This window comes from Sphaerodactylus townsendi, linkage group LG01 (genome assembly GCF_021028975.2).
Source record: "Sphaerodactylus townsendi isolate TG3544 linkage group LG01, MPM_Stown_v2.3, whole genome shotgun sequence".
Lineage (NCBI taxonomy): Eukaryota > Metazoa > Chordata > Lepidosauria > Squamata > Sphaerodactylidae > Sphaerodactylus > Sphaerodactylus townsendi.
In genome coordinates, this window is record NC_059425.1 from 159,784,626 (window position 1) to 159,804,575 (window position 19,950).

The following is a 19,950-nucleotide window of genomic DNA, read 5'->3' on the forward strand; positions in this document are numbered from 1 at the left end:
ACACAGATTCAGTTCATTCGGAATACCAGCCTGCCCAATCAATATTACCTCTACCTTGTCTGAACTCAGCTTCAATTAGTTCTTTCTTAGTCTCCTGACCAAAGCCTCAGAACCAAGATATGGAGGCTTGAATAATGAAATATGGAGCTGGGTGTTACCCAATACCAAAGCTCTCAACTATCTCACTCAGCAGTGCCATATATGTGTTATGGTTAAGAAGAAAACCTTGTGATAGCCCATAAAGTAAATTCAACTGAGTTGATTCTACACCACTGGTGGAGACTGTTTGCATTCAGTCAGACACAAGAGAGCAAAACTACTGAAGGGCTACACAATTAATGCCAACTCCATTTTCAAGCCAGTGAGTAAGTATGGAGTGGTCAACTTAACAGTGGGGCTCAGTCATCCAGGCTGGTTAGATCATGCCTTCAACTGTTAAGGCAGGGGTTATGCAAGTAGTGTGTTAACTAGATAGCTCCAGTATTTAGTAGGCCGGTTCAGTCATGCCTTCAACTGTTAAGACCTAATTTCTACACGTGCCTATGGAAGAAGGAAAAAATATTTCTTTGTCCTCTTTTTCCTTGGCCACGATTGTCTCTAGCAAGCCTTAAAAAGGACAAATCTCCTCACCTGGATAAACTGGTTCTGAGAGATAACCCTATGGAGGGTTCCTCTAGTAAGAGCTGTCCCAAAGCTCCACAGCCCCTGACTGGAGCCAGGACCAAATGTGGCCAATTCTGGACAGCTAGAAAATTGAGCCAACAACACAGGTGCTGCCAGGAAAGGAGGCTTGCCAGCAACACTGGCTGAAAGGACTCTGATCTCCGTTCCATCGGACCTGAGAGGAAAGTCCCAGGAAGTCACACTGGCCTTTGATTGACCCTGGGGACAGGTCTCTCCCCCTTTGAGGCTGACTCCTTCCCCAGCCCTCAATGTTGGATTCCTCTGGCATCAGGTTTCCCACTGCATGTCCACTGCATCTTTCTGGCACAATGGTGCAGAGAAAAAATGTTCTTCATTGACATCACTGCCACGTCATAGGCCCGTAAATGACCTTTATGATGTGCTGCGTCTAATTCCTCCGGAGTCTTCAGCCAACATCGCTTTAGTCGTCTTCCAGTCTGCTTAGTGTTGCCTAGTTCCTAGTAGGCATGGAAAAGCACACCAAGGAGGAACTCTGTTTACAGCCCCAGTCAGCCCATCTTTCCATGCAGCTACAAGGGCCTCCATGGAGTCACTGGAGAGGCTCTTGACCCTGCCCCCCCCCCCCCCGCCATCTGAAAATGGGTAGACTCCATTCATCTCTGATTATCCGCTGCTACTGCAGGGAGGAGCAGGACGTTCAACCATGCCTTCAGAAGATAGTGATCTGACCTCAAGGGACGAACCTCCAGCTGAGAGCCAGCATGGTGTAGTGGTTAAGAGCAGGTGGATTCTAATCTGGAGAACTGGGTTTGGTTCCCCACTCCTCCACCTGAGTGCCAGAGGCTTATCTGGTGAACCAGACATGTTTCCGCACTCCTACATTCCTGCTGGGTGACCTTGTGCTAGTTACATTAGTCATGGTGGCCATGAAGTACTGTGCCTGACCTGACAAGGCAGTCTTGGCATGTATGTTGAAATCCCCAAGGACAGTCATCCTCTGGGTGCTCAGTTCCATTTGATGTCACCTTTGTCAGCTCGGCCAGAGATTCTGCTGGTAAATTAGGGAGATGGTACACCAGCAGGATTCTTAATCTGCAAGGTACATACAATCAAAGCCGGCTTCTGTCTGCAGTGGGTACCTAGTAATGGAGAGGTATTCACGGAAAAGAATTGCAACCTCATTCCTTCCCTGTTCTCCTGTTGGAAGGTAGTGAAGAACACTGTAAAGCTGGAGTAATTATATAACTCAAGGCAGCAGTAGTAAAGCTGGAGTAATTATATAACTCAAGGCAGCATATTGGTAGGCATGCAGTTTTATTTGCTGCTGTAGCAGGTTTTCATTCTTGGCCAAGAAGCTTAAGCTGAATTCATTTATGCATGTTCATCCCTTGATAATAACAACATCCCATGGTGAACTGCATAAGTGGGACAACTATCATATCCCTGAGAGAGCTGGCAGTCTTTTTAGATGCAATCTTTTTCAGTTAAAGCATTTCACAAACTCTGTGGTGTGTTGGTCTGTTGAGTAAATGGGAGGCACTTGTTGCTTGTACTTCAGAGGTGTAGCAAGGAGGAAAAGTGCCTGGTGCACTGGTGCGTCCGCCCCAGACCACCCCCACCACGCCCCTGGAATGCCCTCACCACACCCTCACAGGGGTATGCGCCCGGTGTGTCATGCCCGTCCGTCCGCCCCCTTGGAGCTACGCCTCTGTTGTACTTGTACTTAACCCTTTTGGTCACCTGATCCATTTCTTTGGATGAGTTTCTTCCCCGTTTTTGACCTTATTTGTGTTAGTCAGCTCTTTTGATCTTTGCAGGGACTGAGTTAAAACTCTTATAAAACTGTTTATTGGTTTTTGAGTTGTAAGGAGATCTGGTTTAAAAAGGTCTTATAAGAGACTATTCATGTTGTTTAAGCATATTGCAGAATTACATGTATATCATGGCTTAGTGTTTATAAGATTTAAATTGCAGATCATCTTGCATTTGCCTATTTTCTTCATTTACACCTTCCTTTCCTTCTCTGTAATGTTTTTTCCATTGTTCTGTTTTGTAATAATTAGTCAGGTAATAATATTTTTAAGCATGTTTTGAATTTTAAAATTTCACCACTTAAACCACATGCAGCCTAAATTGGGTTAATTGCCATCCTGTGATTGCAGAGGCGTCCTATGACTGTGTTTGTGATTGTACTCCAAATACAACTTGTAGTTTTACTGTATATGGAGAACCTCTTTTTAGATCTAAAGTGATAATTCTGTTTAGTTTCTGCACATGAAACTGAAGGTTTAAATGCTGTTACTTTTTACTTCATTTGGAAACTCACCACTCCCCCCACCCCCATCCCTAGTGAGAACTAGCTTCTGCGTATGGGCTGTTGTATTTTCTGGCACTTAAAAAAAATTAGCTAAGGCATTTCTAAAATCTATTTCATTGTTTGCTTTGATATGGCTGCGCGGGGCATTTTAAAAAAAGCAATTAAACCTTTTGCTTGGCATGCTTCATGTTGTCCCTTGCCAGAGTTTCTGTTCCTTTGACACTGATCTTTGAACAGAGTAGTGTCAATAGCCTCCAGATATATTTAGGTCAAATGTGTTGACACAGTCTTGGGGATAAGTCTAAGGTACTCAATTTCTTTAAGGATAGGCAGAGAACTTCACTTAAAGCCAATCAGTTACAATCATGTTCATCACAGGGTGGGAAAAAGTCTGTCTGCCTACCTGTCTCTCTCTCCTTTGCACATGCACACAGAAGCCAGGTGAGAATTAATGCCCTGTATCTGCCCCTCATATTAAACGAATACCAGCCACATGGATAGGAGAAGTCCATCTGAGTGGAGCTGCACTTACATGGGGCACATTTTCTCAGGAAAGGGGCTCAACCAGGGCAGGTTTAAGACCTTTAGAGGCCCTAAGCCAGAGGTGTCCAACTCTGGCATTTCAGATGTTCATGGACTACAATTCCCATCAGCCCCATGCTGGCATGGCCAATTGCCCATGCTAGCAGGGGCTGATGGGAACTGTAGGGCATGAACATCTGAAGCGCTAAAGTTAGACACCCCTGCCCTAAGCACTGAAAAGATTATGGTATCCCCATATACTGTTTATGTAATTCAAAATAAAAACAGTAGTAAACCATAAAAAATATACATTCTAATGAATATTTATTTATTTATTTATTATATTTATATACCGCCCTCCCCGAAGGTTCAGGGTGGTGTCCATCAATAATAAAACAATTTAAAACATCATAATACATAATTTACATAAAATGCATAAAATACTAAAACTACAGATGGCTTCAACCCCTCCCTCCTCTTTTATGTACCCACGGGAGGCCAGATGTTCTTATGGCGAAGTTGACATCATCCCGGCTGGCCAAATGCCTGGCGGAACAGGTCCGTTTTGCAGGCCCTGCGGAAACTTTGTAAGTCCCGCAGGGCCCTGATCTCACCTGGAAGCCTGTTCCACCAAGTAGGGGCCAGAGCCGTAAAAGCCCTGGCCCTTGTAGAGGCCAGCCGGATTGCCTTGGGGCCAGGGATCACCAGTAGGTCCGCCTCCGATGAGCGGAGGGGCCTAGAAGGGCGGTATAGGGAGAGACGGTCCCTATTATTTATATGAAACAAAACACCATTTCTTGCGTTGAAGATGCATAACTTTCTCAGTCTCAAGCCTACAGAAGACTCATTCAACTAGGAAAACCTCTGCTACACCACTGGGTCAATGGCAGGCATCTTTAAATCAGTGACTGGAACATCAGTGGCCACATTTATCAGACACTTCAAAATGGATTCTATTGTCGTGGCTGATTAGTGTTCATATAAAAATTCTGCAACAGGACAGCTGAGGAAGTTGTTGAACTGAAAAGAATAGGGTACTCCTTCCTTGGAGATGGTGTGATCCATTTCCCGTCCCCAGGGACTGTGGAAAGAGAGTACCCGGTGTCGCAGAACGTTGTCCTTGTCCTCAAGGTAGAAATAACCTGCAAAGTAAATCCAGAGGATAATCATAGAGGCAGATTTTAATTTGTATAGCAGATATATCCCACCATCTGTTACCTACATGCTTATTATTCGTACTGAGTTAAAATTTAACATGATAACACGTCCACACCTTGAAGACTGCACCTTAAAAATAATGCAGCCAGGCATCAAGCTACTTCCTTATATTTAGGGAGATCAAATCTCCCCCTCTTAATTTCCCTGCATGTGTGGAGGTGGTGTCTTTATCTCTTGGGAGCAGAGCAGGGAGTGTGGAACGTGAGGAGTTCCTGGTGAACCTCTGTTTACTGAACAAGATTTGCAGACATGACTGCATTTTACAGTGACATTGTTAGTTAAAGGTCACAGTTCCATATCTCTTGGTCATTCCTCTAGGTTTGAGGGTTTTTCTGTATCTGTGGGATGTAGCAATGGAACCTGGGGGTAAAAATGTTTAAAACATGCCTTTATTATTTGTTGTAGATTCAGAATATGAACAACATAATAACCTTTCCGCTGGACAGTTTGCTGAAGGGAGATCTAAAAGGAGTTAAAGGGGTATGTGTATTTGTTTATTCATTATGAGCACTGTTGTGAGTTCATTTTGAGTGTAATTGTAGAAAAACATGTACTTCCTCCCATGGGGATAAGGGTTTTTTTTGGGGGGGGGGCGCAATGGAAGGAAGGAAGTTCTGTTCCTCCTGTTGGGATCTAGCCGTGCTAATTTGGTCATGGAGAACAGCTTGACAGTATAGGTTACAATTATGAAAATAGCTTTGTTTAAAAAAAAACCTACCAAAAAAAAGACTCTTTGTGGAATCCACACATTTTACCACATATTTTAAACCTAGTAAAATAGATGAAATTTGTTGCAAACACAAAGGGTTCTTTTACTGGGTGTTCAGTATCACAATGCTCCTTGGTGCTCTGAGGCAATCAGGTAACAGGGGATGAACCACGGCTGCAGCAGCCCTGGGAACAGCCTGCTCAGCTGCTCTCGGTAAGCTGAAGACACTGGTGGTGTTGGGATGGGCTGGCACCTTCCTAGCCTCTTGTGGCTGAGTTGGGGAGATTATATCTTTGTTGGCTGTAATGCATTACTGGACCAAAATGTGGCAGGATCCAGAATGAGCTGTTAGGGTGGATAGCTGAATGCCATGGATTTCTGAAGGACCAATCCCTCCATGGCCAGATGGCCAGATCATTGGAAGGGAGATGGGAACCACCATGCATGCCCTGGTTGATTAAGGAGTCCACCAATCAGCTGAGGGCCTCTGGGGAAGCAGGGTTATGGGAGACACATATAAGGAAGGCCTACATTCAGTTAGTGGGGAGAACATGCCCTGCTCTAGGATATTATATGGGCAATGTGATAAACTATAGAATACAAACTTACACTATGACCATTGGCTAACCTTACTTATTGCATACAAAAACCACGCAAAGGAGAAAAGTGCAAGTGCTCTATTCATATACTAAAGTGCAACAAAAACATATACACAAACTACAAAGACTACAAACACTGATTGCTGTTAATGTGCATCCTATTATTGTAATGCACACACCTTTCTTCAGGATTTAAGTCCTACATGCATCACAATCCATGAAAATTTCTAAGTATATAACAATGTTCCAGACCAGTATCTAAGTCCATGAAAAATTTCTCAGTATGAGACAATATTCCAGCCCAAAAACCTATCCTCAGTAATGCGGGGTTTTCATTCCTTTTGGTGGTATTTTTTCAGCTTGTTGGAAGTCACTTGAAGGGACAGCTTGATGATATTACGTCTGCCATGTCCCCTTACCAACAGCATAATCAAGTGATGTTAAGAGAGACGCAAATAAGGAAGGCCTACATGCAGCCAATGGGGAAAACGTGCCCTGACCTGCAGCAAACATGATAGGTGATCATGTAGAGGCAGAGGAAGAATGTGGAACGGCCCTCTCCCCTCTTGAATCCACGTGCAAGCTCTGTGGCTGAAAGAGAAGCCCCTTCCGCACATGCATAAGAATGCACTTACAATCCACTTTCAATGCACTTTGCAGCTGGATTTTACTGTGTGGAATAGCAAAATCCACTTTCAAACAATTGTGAAAATGGATTGAAAGTGCATTCTTATGCATGTGCGGAAGGGGCCAGAGAGATGAGGTAGATCACAATGGATGATGTTAGAAGTATTTTGTTTTCGGAAAGTCATTGTAAGAATTTAAGTATAGGACCAATTAGAGGCCAGTTGTGGAAAGCGTGCACATAGGAGAGAAAAGTTGTTAAATTCTCTGAATACTATAGTATTTTCTTATTGCCATTGGCTTATTCCCACTGTACGCTATTGCCTTTCTTTGTTGGTGTAATGTTTCACCAGTCATCCTGCTCTTTTTCAGTGTGACCTTTTCAGTATGCATAACATGCTGAACTAATTTAGTTGATAATTAATTCCAATAACAATATTTCAGAAACATATGTGCTGGATATTTTTTGTTTGTTTGATAGCAATACCAGTATTTTTCCAAATAATTCAAGGTTTCATAGTTTTCCTCACTCCCTTTTCTGTGTTCTTCTCACAATACATTTTTGAGGTAGATTGGTCTGACAAGGAATGAGTGGCCAATGCTACACAGTGAGTTTCATGGCACAGAAGGAATTTGAACTCGTTTTTTCCCTGTTCCTAAATGATCCCTCTCTCCAGTATACTACATTGGTTACCTGAAGAGTCTTCAATGTGAACTTGCCTTTGCAACTAAAACAGCAGCGGCCAGACTGCAGATTGGGGTGGATGCTAGTATTCCACCTATTGTGGCCTTTCAAGAGCTTGAGAAACTTTTGAAATCCTAGGCAGGCAAGGAAAACACTTGACGTTTTTCAAACCCTTGGTGGGGTCCCTTGCTTACTGGGTGGGTTGTATTCAGCTTTTTGGATCACAGGAGCTGTACAGACCTGCTTTATTTCAGTTCTGTGTGTAGGAATCATTGTGTGGAACAGATACCCTCATAGGTAAACAGGCTACATGTTAGGTCGATGTTTCTGAGCTGTGTGAAGCCCAGATGGAATACAATATTTAAGGCTTGAGCCCATGTGCTCTGCCTGCTCCTGTAATTGGCCTTAAGAACATAAGAACTAGCCTGCTGGATCAGACCAGAGTCCATCTAGTCCAGCATTCTGCTACTCGCAGTGGCCCACCAGGTGCCTTTGGGAGCTCACGTGCAGGATGTGAAAGCAATGGCCTGCTGCTGCTGCTGCTCCTGAGCACCTAGTCTGCTAAGGCATTTGCAATCTCAGATCAAGGAGGATCAAGATTGGGAGCCATAGATCGACTTCTCCTCCATAAATCTGTCCAAGCCCTTTTTAAAGCTATCCAGGTTAGTGGCCATCACCACCTCTTGTGGCAGCATATTCCAAACACCAATCACGAGTTGTGTGAAGAAATGTTTCCTTTTATTAGTCCTAATTCTTCCCCCCAGCATTTTCAATGAATGTCCCCCTCAAAATGTTTAAACTTCCATCAAGGCATATGATAAAGCCAAGGCCCTTCCACACGTGCAGAATATTTCACTTTCAATCCACTTTCAGTGCACTTTGCAACTGGATTTTACTGTGGGAAATAGCAAAATCCACTTGCAAACAATTGTAAAAGTGGATTGAAAGTGCATTATTCTGCATGTGCAGAAGGGGCCTAAGAGAAACCACACTGACATTGTGTTGTATTCTTAGAGAGGATGTTCTTTTCCCCGTAAACTCCTGTCAGCATTGTATGTCTAACTGGATTATCTTTTTATTTTCACATGGAACGTTGTTCCTCTTGATAAAGCTTTGAAAGACTGCTAAACAAAAGTGCTCAGCGCTATCTTGCTCCTACTTTCGCCAATGATAGCCTCAGAAATGAGTTATTTGGAGCCTCTGCTATACAAGCACAGGAGTGTCCTTGGAAGGGAACTTTTCAGCCTGCCCACTCCAACTGCATCCTGCCAGGCCTCCTCAGATTCTTCCTCCAGGAGTCAGTGGACTTCTGGGAACCACAGCTGGGACAGGGGAGGGGTGATGGGGGGTGGTCTGTAGAAGGGAAGCACTGGTGAAACTCACTCCACTCACCTTCTGCTGGCATCAGTGGAAAACCTAGTTAGGATTTAAACCAGAATTTGAAATTTGCTTTTGCTTCAACAAACTTAATGTGGTTACCTCTCTGGAAGTAATTTGGAATTGCTATTAATGGCCTTACCCCAGGCGCATTTATTCCCACTGAATTTATCAGGATATGGGAAAACAAAGGGCTTTTTCTCATGTTCAACTTACTTCTGATTTTCTTGGCAGCTGATCCACAAGCATTAGAGTCAGTCTGAGCACAGTTTTTCAATATGTTTGCCCTCCCTCAACATTTTTACACTTGTGTCAGTTTATTTTCTTCTGCACGTGCTTTGAATAAGAATGTTCAAGGGAGGGGGCTGCCATTATTAGTGGCATGACAGAACTCCACCCCTTTTATTTCTTTTGGTATCATGACTTTGTTTTTTAAAAGGGCACAACAATACTGATATGTTGATAAACTGCTATAGTGGTCTATCAAGGAGGCTCTTTGAACTCCCAGTTTTCATTAAAAAATGTAAGTCTCTATCTCCTTCCTTTGTGGAGTTATGCCGTTTTCCTTATATGCCTGTGATGGAAAGGACTAAAGACATACATTTTTTAGCAAAATGGAAGCTGTGAATTCAGAGAACCTGCTTTACATATCAGCGCAGCAGCATATCAATATGGCCGATACGTAGTGCCTTTTGTCGTAACAATGTTCTAAACCATGGAGCTGCTGGTCTTCAGGGTGAAGAGGTAGGGGCTCTGATTTATTTACGACTGTCCACCGCGACGTGGCTGGGGGTGCATGCAAGTGGATGGGATAGAGAAAAACCAACAGAAACATTACATAGTGGAAAAATAAAAGTGATGCGAAACATGATATATTTGCAATGTACATACATAGAAAGGGGGACTGCTAGTTTAACTTCATGCTGCAGCAGTACAGCAGTATATGCAGTGGTTAGAGTGTCAGATGAAGGTCTGAGAGACCAAGTTTGAATACTTACAGTGCCATAGGGGTTTACTGGGTGACCTTCAGATAATCACACAGTCTCAGCCTGGTTTACTTCATAGTGTTGTTGTGAGTATAAAATGCAAGTGAGAAGAATGCTTTGGGTCCTCATTGGGAAGAAAGGTGTAAATGAAATAAGTAAGTAAATAATTGTATTGTCAGGCTTACATAGCCGAAATCACTGGTGTGTTGTGGGTTTTCCGGGTTGTATGGCCGTGTTTCAGTAGCATTTTCTCCTGACATTTTGCCTGCATCTGTGGCTGGCATCGTCAGAGGATCTGATGGTAGTAAAGCAAGTGCAGGCAAAATGTCAGGAGAAAATGCTACTGGAACACGGCCATACAACCTGGAAAACTCACAACACCCCAAATAAATAATTTTTCTTCCGGGAATGAGATGGGTAGAGGGTAAAGTAGGAATTGAAAGACAGAAGAGGCCAGGGTAAAGGTAGAAGGTCAATAAAAATAGAGAGCTGTCCCCACCCACTGATCACTGGGAATTACATTAATCTTTTTCTGATTTCTTCCAGTCATGAAAACTAAATCTTGCTTTCTTTTGAAAACTGGAAGCTGGGTTTCCTGAGCTGTCGGAGTACATGCCCCATAGTAGTTTCTCCATTTGGAGGATGCTGTTGCAAAGATGCAGAATGTCCCATAACTGTTTTTGAAGGGATTTCCTTTAAAGAGATTTCTGAATTTTTTTTTCACCATGTTGTTTTCAGAATTGTTTTCCTTGGATAGACTGAAACTCAAGGTTTTCATTTCCCATCAGAACCGTTGATGTGATGACATTCCTGCTACTGCAATGCTCCCGCCATTTTGAGAACTTTTGCTTTATTTATTTGGAATCGGGACACTCCCCTTCTCTTGAACTGCAGTATCTCCTCCTCAAAACAGAAATTTAAAAACAGCAAAAGCTTCCCTTTCACCTGCAGCAAGTTTACTTCTGCTTAACGTTACATGGAAATACTGTGCTTGAAGCCAGTACTTGTTTTTTGCTAGTAAAAAGGGCAGGGCACATATATATCTCAGGAAACATAGGGTTGCTGCAGGAGGCGATTGGCAAGTCCATTCTGTGAGCAGAGCTCTGCTTGTGCTGATTTGGATCCTGTGATGCTAAATTTTTGATGGCAGAAATATCTTGTTAGAGGGAAAGTCTCTCTGTATGTGCCTCCTTGTGCGTACTGGAGGGCGTAACTTTTGGTTTCCATTTGGTAAGGCTTGGACATTGCTACTGGTACAAGAATTACTTAGTGCTTTATGGCAGAATGCCACTGGGCCTTTGGATATGGCCAACTGGTCTGAAAAATGGAGCTCTGCTTTGTTTTTGTTGCACTTCATCTTCTGTCGTATGCTTAAACATTAACAGCATGGCTGTCAGGGAATCAAAATAAAGAGGAGTGCATCTTGTGCACAGATCATGAAGATCTAGATGACAGCATCTGTCAGCCAGAGTCAGTTGGCAAAAGCCTGGTGTAACTGAATCAAACCAGTCTGATCTGGTGCTGTGGCCTTCAATGTGATTGGGCAGTGTTTGTATAATAGTAGAGCACTATCTGTGCACATGAGCTGTTAGGGTTATATGTTTGCTGCGAAGCATGCTGCCGGATTGTTCTCTGATATTCACTTGTATATAGCTTGCACCTGTGAGTAAAATTCCTTCTTTGAAGTGAAGCTACTGTGTGGTGGAGTTATTTGTCTGCTGTACCAAGCCGTCTTCAACTGCACTTATCTTGTCTGGTAACGCACCTTTCCGCTGAGAAAACGCACACTCAGTCAGGTTATGGGCCCAGAGTTTGGCGTTACACGAGAGTAAGGTAGTGCCGAGGAGTGTTGTTGGCGTGAAGAGCACGAGCTATGAGTGGAACAAAGGCAGTCATGGCGTTTACAGCATCCAGTTTGCCTTTTGAGAGGCTGGACGGGTCGAACTACATGCCGTGGAGCTGTAAGATGAAGAGTTATCTTATCAGAGACGACCTGTGGAGCATTGTTGAGGTACCCCCCGCCGCCGGGCCGGAGTTGCAGCCGAACGGAGAGCCGATGAAAAGAAAGCAAGAGGTTTACCATCATCCTGGCGGTGGCTGACTCTCAGCTGGTATACTTTGCAGAACGCCGCAAGTGCCTGCGATGTCTGGGAGGTGTTAAAGCAAGAGGCTGTACCAGAGAGACACAATGGTTCCAAAGTCCTACTCACGCCAGTAAGCTGTACAACCTGAAGCTTTGAAGGCTGGTGAGTGCGTCTCAACTCACTCTGCAGGCTATGCAGACTCTTTTCGCTGAATTGGAGAGCAGGTGGCCGCATTCCAAGAGGCTTGGTAAATCTTATCTCCTACTTTGGCCCTTGGACAGTTCTTTGGGAGCTGGCTTGTTTTGGAGTCTTTACAGAATGTGAAAGAAGACGAAGCTTATTTTCGACCAGAACGACCAGTCTGCTGGAGTGGCAAAAACAAAAGGATTACCAGCGTGCTTGTCGCTCGGATGAATGTGCCGTAGAGAGCAGTTCTCGGCCTGTCGGTGTCCGGAAGAGGAAGAGCCGTGCCGGAGTCTGTGAAATCCTTTGCTGTGCGTCTTCGCTACGCCATGGTCAGACAAGCATCTAGCCCGGAATTGTGCAAGTTCTGGATCTAGCCAATTGAGGCAACAGAAGGGGAAACACAAAAAGAAGTCTTTTCCTGAGAAGCAAGTCAGGAGATGAATCTGCTTTGTTGGTTAATGGTGCTGAAGATTCTAAGACTGTATCCTGGGTTGATTGACTTCGCTTGTACTGAGCAGCATCGTAAATTCCAAGTCCCCGTTGGAAGACGCCAAAGAATCAACAGTTGCTCTTCACGTGAAGCCTTGCTGACGGCAGTCCAGTGGAAGTTAGTTTGCTACAATGAACTGGCGCTTGTGCCTCTTTTAGGCAAATCTCTTAAAAATGTCCCGTTAGTGCAAAATCTGGATTTTGCTCCACATCAGTAGCTAGTCTAACTCATGTATTTGTTATAAAGTTGATTTTGTTGATGACAAGTGTTATGTGAAACTGAATGGCATTGTCTGTGCAAAGGGAAAGCTTGAGAATAAGTTGTACAAAATGATTCCCAAGAAAGCAGGCAGTGAAGAACATGTTTCTTGTCTATCTAACCGTCCTATGCATGACAACTGTGTCCATGCTTGCCACATTGGTATATTAGGGCATTCCAGTTTTTTCTACTTTGAGGCACCTATAAAGTTTGTGATGTAAATGTTGGCCTTGGCCGCGAGTACCTTGACTGTGCAGTGTGCAGTAAAGCTAAAGTGAAAGCCTATCCCTCAACTACAGTCAGTCAAAGAAAAACAGATAAACCGTTTTCTCTTATTCATGTTGACCTAACTGGCCCGTTTTCACCCACACAAGGAGGTGCCAAGTATTTTATGGTGCTGGTGGATGATTTCAGTAGATATAGCTTGCACCTGTGAGTAAAATTCCTTCTTTGAAGTGAAGCTACTGTGTGGTGGAGTTATTTGTCTGCTGTACCAAGCCGTCTTCAACTGCACTTATCTTGTCTGGTAACGCACCTTTCCGCTGAGAAAACGCACACTCTGTCAATGGCATGCTAAGAGAACGTGTGGGAAAGGAATGCCTGTGACAGGAATTCTGTTCACACTTCCAGCAAACAAACTGTTATTGTAACGAGGCCCTCAAAGCTGAGTCTTGCCTGCTCTCAGTAGCTCAATATCTTGATTGATTACATTTTCAGTGCAGCAGATGCCATTTGATGTAATACAGCCTGATCTGCTAGTGATGGAGAACCAGTGTGGTGTAGTGGTTAAGAGTAGGTGGATTTTAATCTGGAGAACCGGGTTTGATTCCCTACTGCTCCACCTGAGTGGCAGAGGCTTATCTGGTGAACCAGATGTGTTTCCACACTCCTACATTCCTGTTGGGTGACCTTGGGCAAGTCACAGTTCTTTGGAACTCTCTCAACCCCACCAAATTCACAAAGATGTCTGTTGTGGGGAGAGGAAGTGAAAGGAGCTTGTAGGCCACCTTGAGTCTCCTTACAGTAGAGAAAGCTGGAGTATAAATCCAAACTCCACCTCCTCCTCCTCCTCCTCCTCCTCCTCCTCTTCTTCTTCTTCTTCTTCTTCTTCTTCGTCGTCGTCGTCGTCGTCGTTGTTGTAGATTTCACAGCCTCCAGATCTTTAGCTTGTTGTTGGCCTTCATTACAATTCGAGCCTCACCCAGAGGCCTAGGAAGTTGTAATGTATCGGCGTAGTATTCGTGCGCATCCCAGCAGGGCTGCCTTCTGAATTTGACAGATGTTAATTTTGTCAATTCGAAGATGTTTCAAGTGCTGCCCTAGTGTTTTTGGGATGGTGCCCAGCGTGCTGATTACCACTGGGACGACCTCAGCTGGTTTGTGCCATAGACGCTGAAGCTCGATTTTCAAATCGCGGTATCTAGTGACCTTCTCATGTTCTTTTTCAATGACCCTGCTGTCACCGGGGACTGCTATGTCGATGATGGTCACTTTCTCGTCCTCGATCATGGTGATATCTGGTGGTTTTGACATTTAGAAGAAGAAGAGTTTGGATTTATACCCCCCCTTCTCTTCTGTAAGGAGACTCAAGGTGGCTTACAAGCTCCTTTTCCTTCCTCTCCCCACAACAGACACCTTGTGAGATAGGTAGGGCTGAGAGAGTTCCAAAGAACTGGGACCAACCCAAGGTGACCGAGCAGGAATGTAGGAGTGCGGAAAGACATCTTGTTCACCAGATAAGCCTCTGCCACTCAGGTGGAGAAGTAGGGAATCAAACCTGGTTCTTCAGATTAGAATCCACCTGCTCTTCACCACTACACCACACTGGCTCTGAAAGAAGATTGTACGCAATATGACCTGTTAAGTTACACTGCCATGACTGAAAATGTGTGACATGGAGTGGAGCATTTTTAATACCCTGAGCTGCTAAGACTTTCTGAAACGTTCAAATTGGGTTGCTGTTTGGGACAAGATGGATGGGTCATTCTTTTGATCCATTATTGCTGTTGTTATGGAAACTCGGAATAGATTCCAACAAAGGATTGTTTCCTGTCATCATCCTCTAAAGAAAAGCTTTTCTCCGCACTCATCTTTCCTCCTTTGCATATGCTGCAGTTTGCTGCATATTGTTTGATATGATGTATATGTATGAACATTCTACAGCGTTGGGCACAGCTGTGACTAAGCCAGAATTTTCAAACATACTGTGAGGATATAATAACAATAACTCCACAGTGTATCTTTTGTTTTAGTACACTTGGTTCATTAACTTTCTTTTCCAGAATAGTAATCTGGGGTACCCATAAACATTTTTAAGTGGACAATGAAGACATTCATTCCAGTGAACTATTTTTGTTTTGTAGGTCTTGATTTTCCTGTTTAGGCTGTGCCATTTTGTTACTCATGAATCAAAACAGGCCTTCTAAAAAATGAGCAGTGACCTTTGGAGTCAGGACAGCTGGACTAGCAAGACTTAGAAGCGTCCAGTCCGGCCGTCTTTGCTTGTATTCACAGTCCCAGCTAGCTCAGTAACAGGAAGGAATGACAGCTGTTGCTCTGGATTGGCCAGGGGTGCTGGAGGTAGAGAGTATCATTCAGAGAAGGTGATTGGCCCAATCGGGGGGGGGGGGGTAGCTGAGACAGCTTCAGGGAGCAGTATGGCCTTGTGCTGATGTGTTTGCCCCTTCCACTAGTGCAAGGGGCACCCCTGCTAGCAGAGGAAGCAAAGGAGCCGGCGGCTGGCCACACCTCAGCTCCACAGCAGCAAAATCTGATTGGATGGAAGTCGGGGCTGTCACAAAGTTGCACTGGCATCCAATCAGACACTGGCGTGGGGGGCAGGCATTCCCAGAAGTACGCTGCAGCCCGGGGCTCTGACTTATGCCACCTATGGAGGGCTTTTTGGCAGCATTTTTAAAAATTATTTTCTGCCTGCCCATGCCAACAGAGAGCCTTCTGGAGGCAGCTAAGCAGCACAACACTGGTGCTGTCCTTGGTTTCCCTAGTATGTGGATTCGTCTGTAAATCAGTGGTAGTTACGAAAATAGGGTAGGGTATATGATGCATAGGTCATGTTGTGATGATTGGACATGTTATATATACTGATTTCATGCTGATCTACTGCTGTTTTCTGTTGTAGTTGGGCATGGATTTGGGGGGAATAATGGGGGGGGTTAATGTGGGCAGCACAATCTATATCCCTTCAAGATTCAGTGCTAGCAAAAGATTTTCAAAGTCCTATTGTTTCTTCTGGGGGATGTGGAATGGTATAGCATCCTGGAAATACTTGAATGGCAATGGCAAACTATCTCTGCCAAATCACTTGCTGTGAACAATGCCATTAGTAGGGTTGATCACACTTTATATATACACATTGTGCCTTCCTAGGAATTTCTTCTTAAACTTCTTAGCTGGTGTTCCAAATGAGTTTTGGTGAACTTTGCACACAAACTGATGCTGGTTCCAGCACAACTAATTTGTAGGATTTGACCAAGATCAGAAAAAAAACTGTTAGGTTTTTCAGGGGGAAAAACCCTCTGTGGTTGGCCAAACATCAATATTGCCTCTAAGGGAAATCCCCATTGGCCACCATTGCCTCTGCAAAAGTTTTAGGCTGCAGAAGCCTAAGGTTTCTGTAGAATGCATGGCTTTTATTGGCTGAGCAGATAATCTTTCCAGGGAGCTCTCCCATTTGCCAATCAAGAATGCCTTGCTGTTTCCCTGGAAACCACTCACCGGTCAGGAAGAGAACAGGGGAGACTTATTGTAGGCATAGAAGCCTTCAGCACTCCAGGAGGGGGGATTTTTTCAGGTCTGCAGAGTCCCTCAGGAACCCCATCACAGACCATGCCATAGTAGGTTGAAGGGGAAGTATTAACATTTGAAGCCCAAGCAACCGCCTCACCATCAGACTTAATTTTTTTAAAAAAAATAAGTTCCTTGTTAGAGCTTTGGCAATCAGGCCATTACTGATTCGGCTTATCAGCTTTCACTGTATTCAGCTCAGCTTTTTTTGTGGATTTTTTTTTTCAGTTAACCCCCCACCCCCAAAAGCTAATATGGCATTTTTCGGATTTTTTTTTCTTCCTGAGATGTTGCCATAGGAAATAAAAGTTTTGAACTTTGAGGAAATAAAAGTTTTGAACTTGAACAGAGAGATTGGGTATAAGCTGCAGTTCTGCTGCCAGAGCCTCAGTGACTTGCCTCAGGACTTGGAGGTGGTGATGAGCATAAATCATCCCCGTCACTTTTTTCCAAGCTATGGCCAAGCTGTGATGCTGCCATTACCTCATGGGTTTAGCTCAGTTGGTTGGGTGGACAACTAGTTATGCATACCAAGCACAGTGATCTGGCATGTGTGTCAAGAATTGCCTACACCAGTTCAGAATGTTCAGTAGAACTCTTGAATAAATTGAGGGAGAATATTTGGCCTAACAGTCTGGTTTTGTTGGTCCCCTTCCCTACAGGACAAAAATAGAGAAAGAGAAAAAGGAGCATGCTAAACTGCATGGAATGATCCGTACAGAAATAAGTGGGGCTGAAATAGCTGAAGAGATGGAAAAAGAAAGAAGGTTCTTCCAGTTACAAATGTGTGAGGTAAAAAATGGAGCCCATTTCATTGTCACTATCATTCATAAATTCATCTTGATCTGCAGCTATCTGTGGCAAAAGGATTTTGAAGTTATCTGGATGTGTCAACTTCAGGAAAGTATTTGTTGCCATTCCCACAAACAACTGATAAATTGGCAAGCTGCCTAGTTCATTATTTGCAGATTAAAAGCAAACCAAACAGGCAAAGTCGTTCCAATAGTCCTAGCCTAGCCTAAGAGGATTGACTCCCGTGCCTGTGCAAGTCACCATCTGCTGCTGTATTGTTGGGAGAGGAAAATCTCATTTTACTTGGTTAAGTAGGGAAATTTAACAGCTGTTGGGAAAGAGCTGCTGATGCCCTCAGGGGTTTTTAATGAACTTGCTTCCTTATGGATTTTCCCCAAAAGCATAGTATATTAATTTCAGCGCTAAACTTGGTTCTTTCAGCATTGTACAAGAGTGGGTTGGTTTGGGGAACTGGAATTGTGTTGTGGACTTCCACTGTGGAGTTTCTCAGCCTTCCCCTCCCTACATCCATTTCTGTAAAACTCTGCACAAATTGTTCCCTGGTTTGTGGTATCTGTGTGAGTAAGGGGCCATGCAAATTCAAAGGCTACAGTGAGATGGGGGAGAAATTGGTGGATGAAAGAGGAAGTGGGAACAATTCCATCCCCTTCCTTCTCCTCGCTGTATTCCCCCATTCCTCCCTGCCTCATCCATCCCAGTCTCATACTCCCAGGACAATCTTCTCATGGGTTCTAAAGGAACTGCTGAAGGGAAGGGGAATGCTGCATCTGTCCTCACCTTCCACCAATGGTTGGCTGGATACAAACCCTGACTTTTTTAATAAGGCATGTAAGTAAGTAAGAAGTCTTCTGCTGGTAGAAACGCAGAGGTGTATCTAGGAAAAATGTAGCCCGGTGCAAAATCTAAGTTCCCCACCCCCAGTATGGCGGCTGCCCTCCCCCTGCCCACATGACCAAACAACTTTTTTTGCACCAGGTCTTGAAGTCAGTGTATGGACCCAGGGGGAAGGAGAAGGGGTGTGGGGGCTGATTTTCCACCACTCCTACATGACTAAATGGCCGCAGCCTGGGGGACATTTGACCCCATACGTCCCCCTGGGCGGTACACCCCTGTAAAAACCGCTCTTGTGTCAAGGGAGGGCTCCTTGTACCCAAAGAAAGTTCTGCCATTAGTGGAATGAATTGATTAGATCCAGGCCAACAAGTTGCTGGTTTGGGCATAATTTCAAACAATGCACATGGGTCCATCAAAGCATTTCCATGGGGTGAAGAATTTTTGCCGGCAGGGTTCAACTTCTGATTCCTCTCCTCCTGCTGTAGCCCAACATGGCACCAAAAAAGTGCTCCTGGAAGGGGTCACATTGTCAAGGAGCAGCATTTTGGTGGACATTTGAGGCTGTAGTGGGAGGAAGGAGGTGAGCAGAAAGGCTTCCATCCATAGAAACACTGCTGTGAATCCAGTCCACAGTGTCTGAAGCAGGAGGGCAGGGATCAGAGGTGGGAGGGGCAAGCCAAGGTTTTGCCATTGCATTGAACCAGGTATGTGTCCTTTCGTCCCTTTCATGTGGTTCTTGGGATGAGGTTTCCTGTTAACAACATGATCACTGTATATCTTGTGAGTTGCTGGGGAAACATCACTACCGATCCTTTATGTATTGCCTATTTTCAGATTCACTGAACAGTATTCACCACTCTCCTATACTGTTCCTTCTAAATTCTTTTCAGTTTTGGGAATTCTTAAGTTTTGGAGAGAGCTCATGTAGAAACCTTTTGAGGATTGATTCCTATGCTGCACTCTAAAGTCATAGGACCATTCCCACAAACTGTTCCCTTGTCTCAAAATGTAAGAGTGTTTTTACTGTACTTCTTTGCAAAGCACACATGTACTTCCAATCCATTCAGCAAACGGACAATAAAGCCTTTTCTACATGATGTTTTTAGACACAAGAGTGACTGACAGGAACAGTTCTGTAGCTGAGATGTGTGCATGAACAAAGATGTTCAGATAGCTTTAAGGTCATTGATTCTCTTTGTTTACTACCATCTCCTAAAAAAAGATTTGTCTGCAACTAGAAAATATTTCAAAATTTGTTCTTTGGAACATGGTCGGTAGCTCTCTTGCTTATGTTGGTTGGCTAAATGAATTTTTTCAGCATATATTTGTTTCCAAATAATAGTGTTTTGAAGTGTCTTCAAGCTATGGTTAAAGAAAGTTTAAATAGCACTAGCCTTGGGGCTAGTTCTAAAACAATAATTAATATAATTTGCGTTAATTCTGTCTTTTACAGTACCTGTTGAAAGTAAATGAAATCAAGATTAAAAAAGGAGTTGACTTGCTTCAAAACCTTATCAAGTATTTCCATGCGCAGTGCAAGTAGGTTTTTATATCTTTGTAGTAATGTTTATCGTTTTATATCTTTGAGTAAATGTCCCTCATTTTTATGTCTTCAACATAGAAACTAATGGTGGAAAATGAATGTCTTTTGAAGATACAAATGTTACCTTTGTAGTTCAGCTGCATGTATTTTGCTGCCGTTTTCCCATCAGACTTAACGGTTGCAAAGGTCAATTATTGTCTTGTTTGGTGTATTATTTTAAATGAAATGAAGCATTAAGCCGTAGCACGCAGTTGTC

General features: G+C 43.8%; 1 protein-coding gene across 1 annotated transcript in view; it reads left to right on the forward strand.

Annotated features, from left to right (window-relative positions):
* The window catches only part of ASAP2 (ArfGAP with SH3 domain, ankyrin repeat and PH domain 2), a 119,146-nt gene that overhangs the window by 38,240 nt on the left and 60,956 nt on the right, over positions 1–19,950 (forward strand). The window contains 5 exon segments of the mRNA XM_048505976.1: positions 5,108–5,182; positions 5,977–5,982; positions 8,412–8,455; positions 17,167–17,296; positions 19,605–19,690. Of these exon segments, the coding sequence (XP_048361933.1) occupies positions 5,108–5,182; positions 5,977–5,982; positions 8,412–8,455; positions 17,167–17,296; positions 19,605–19,690 (341 nt within the window).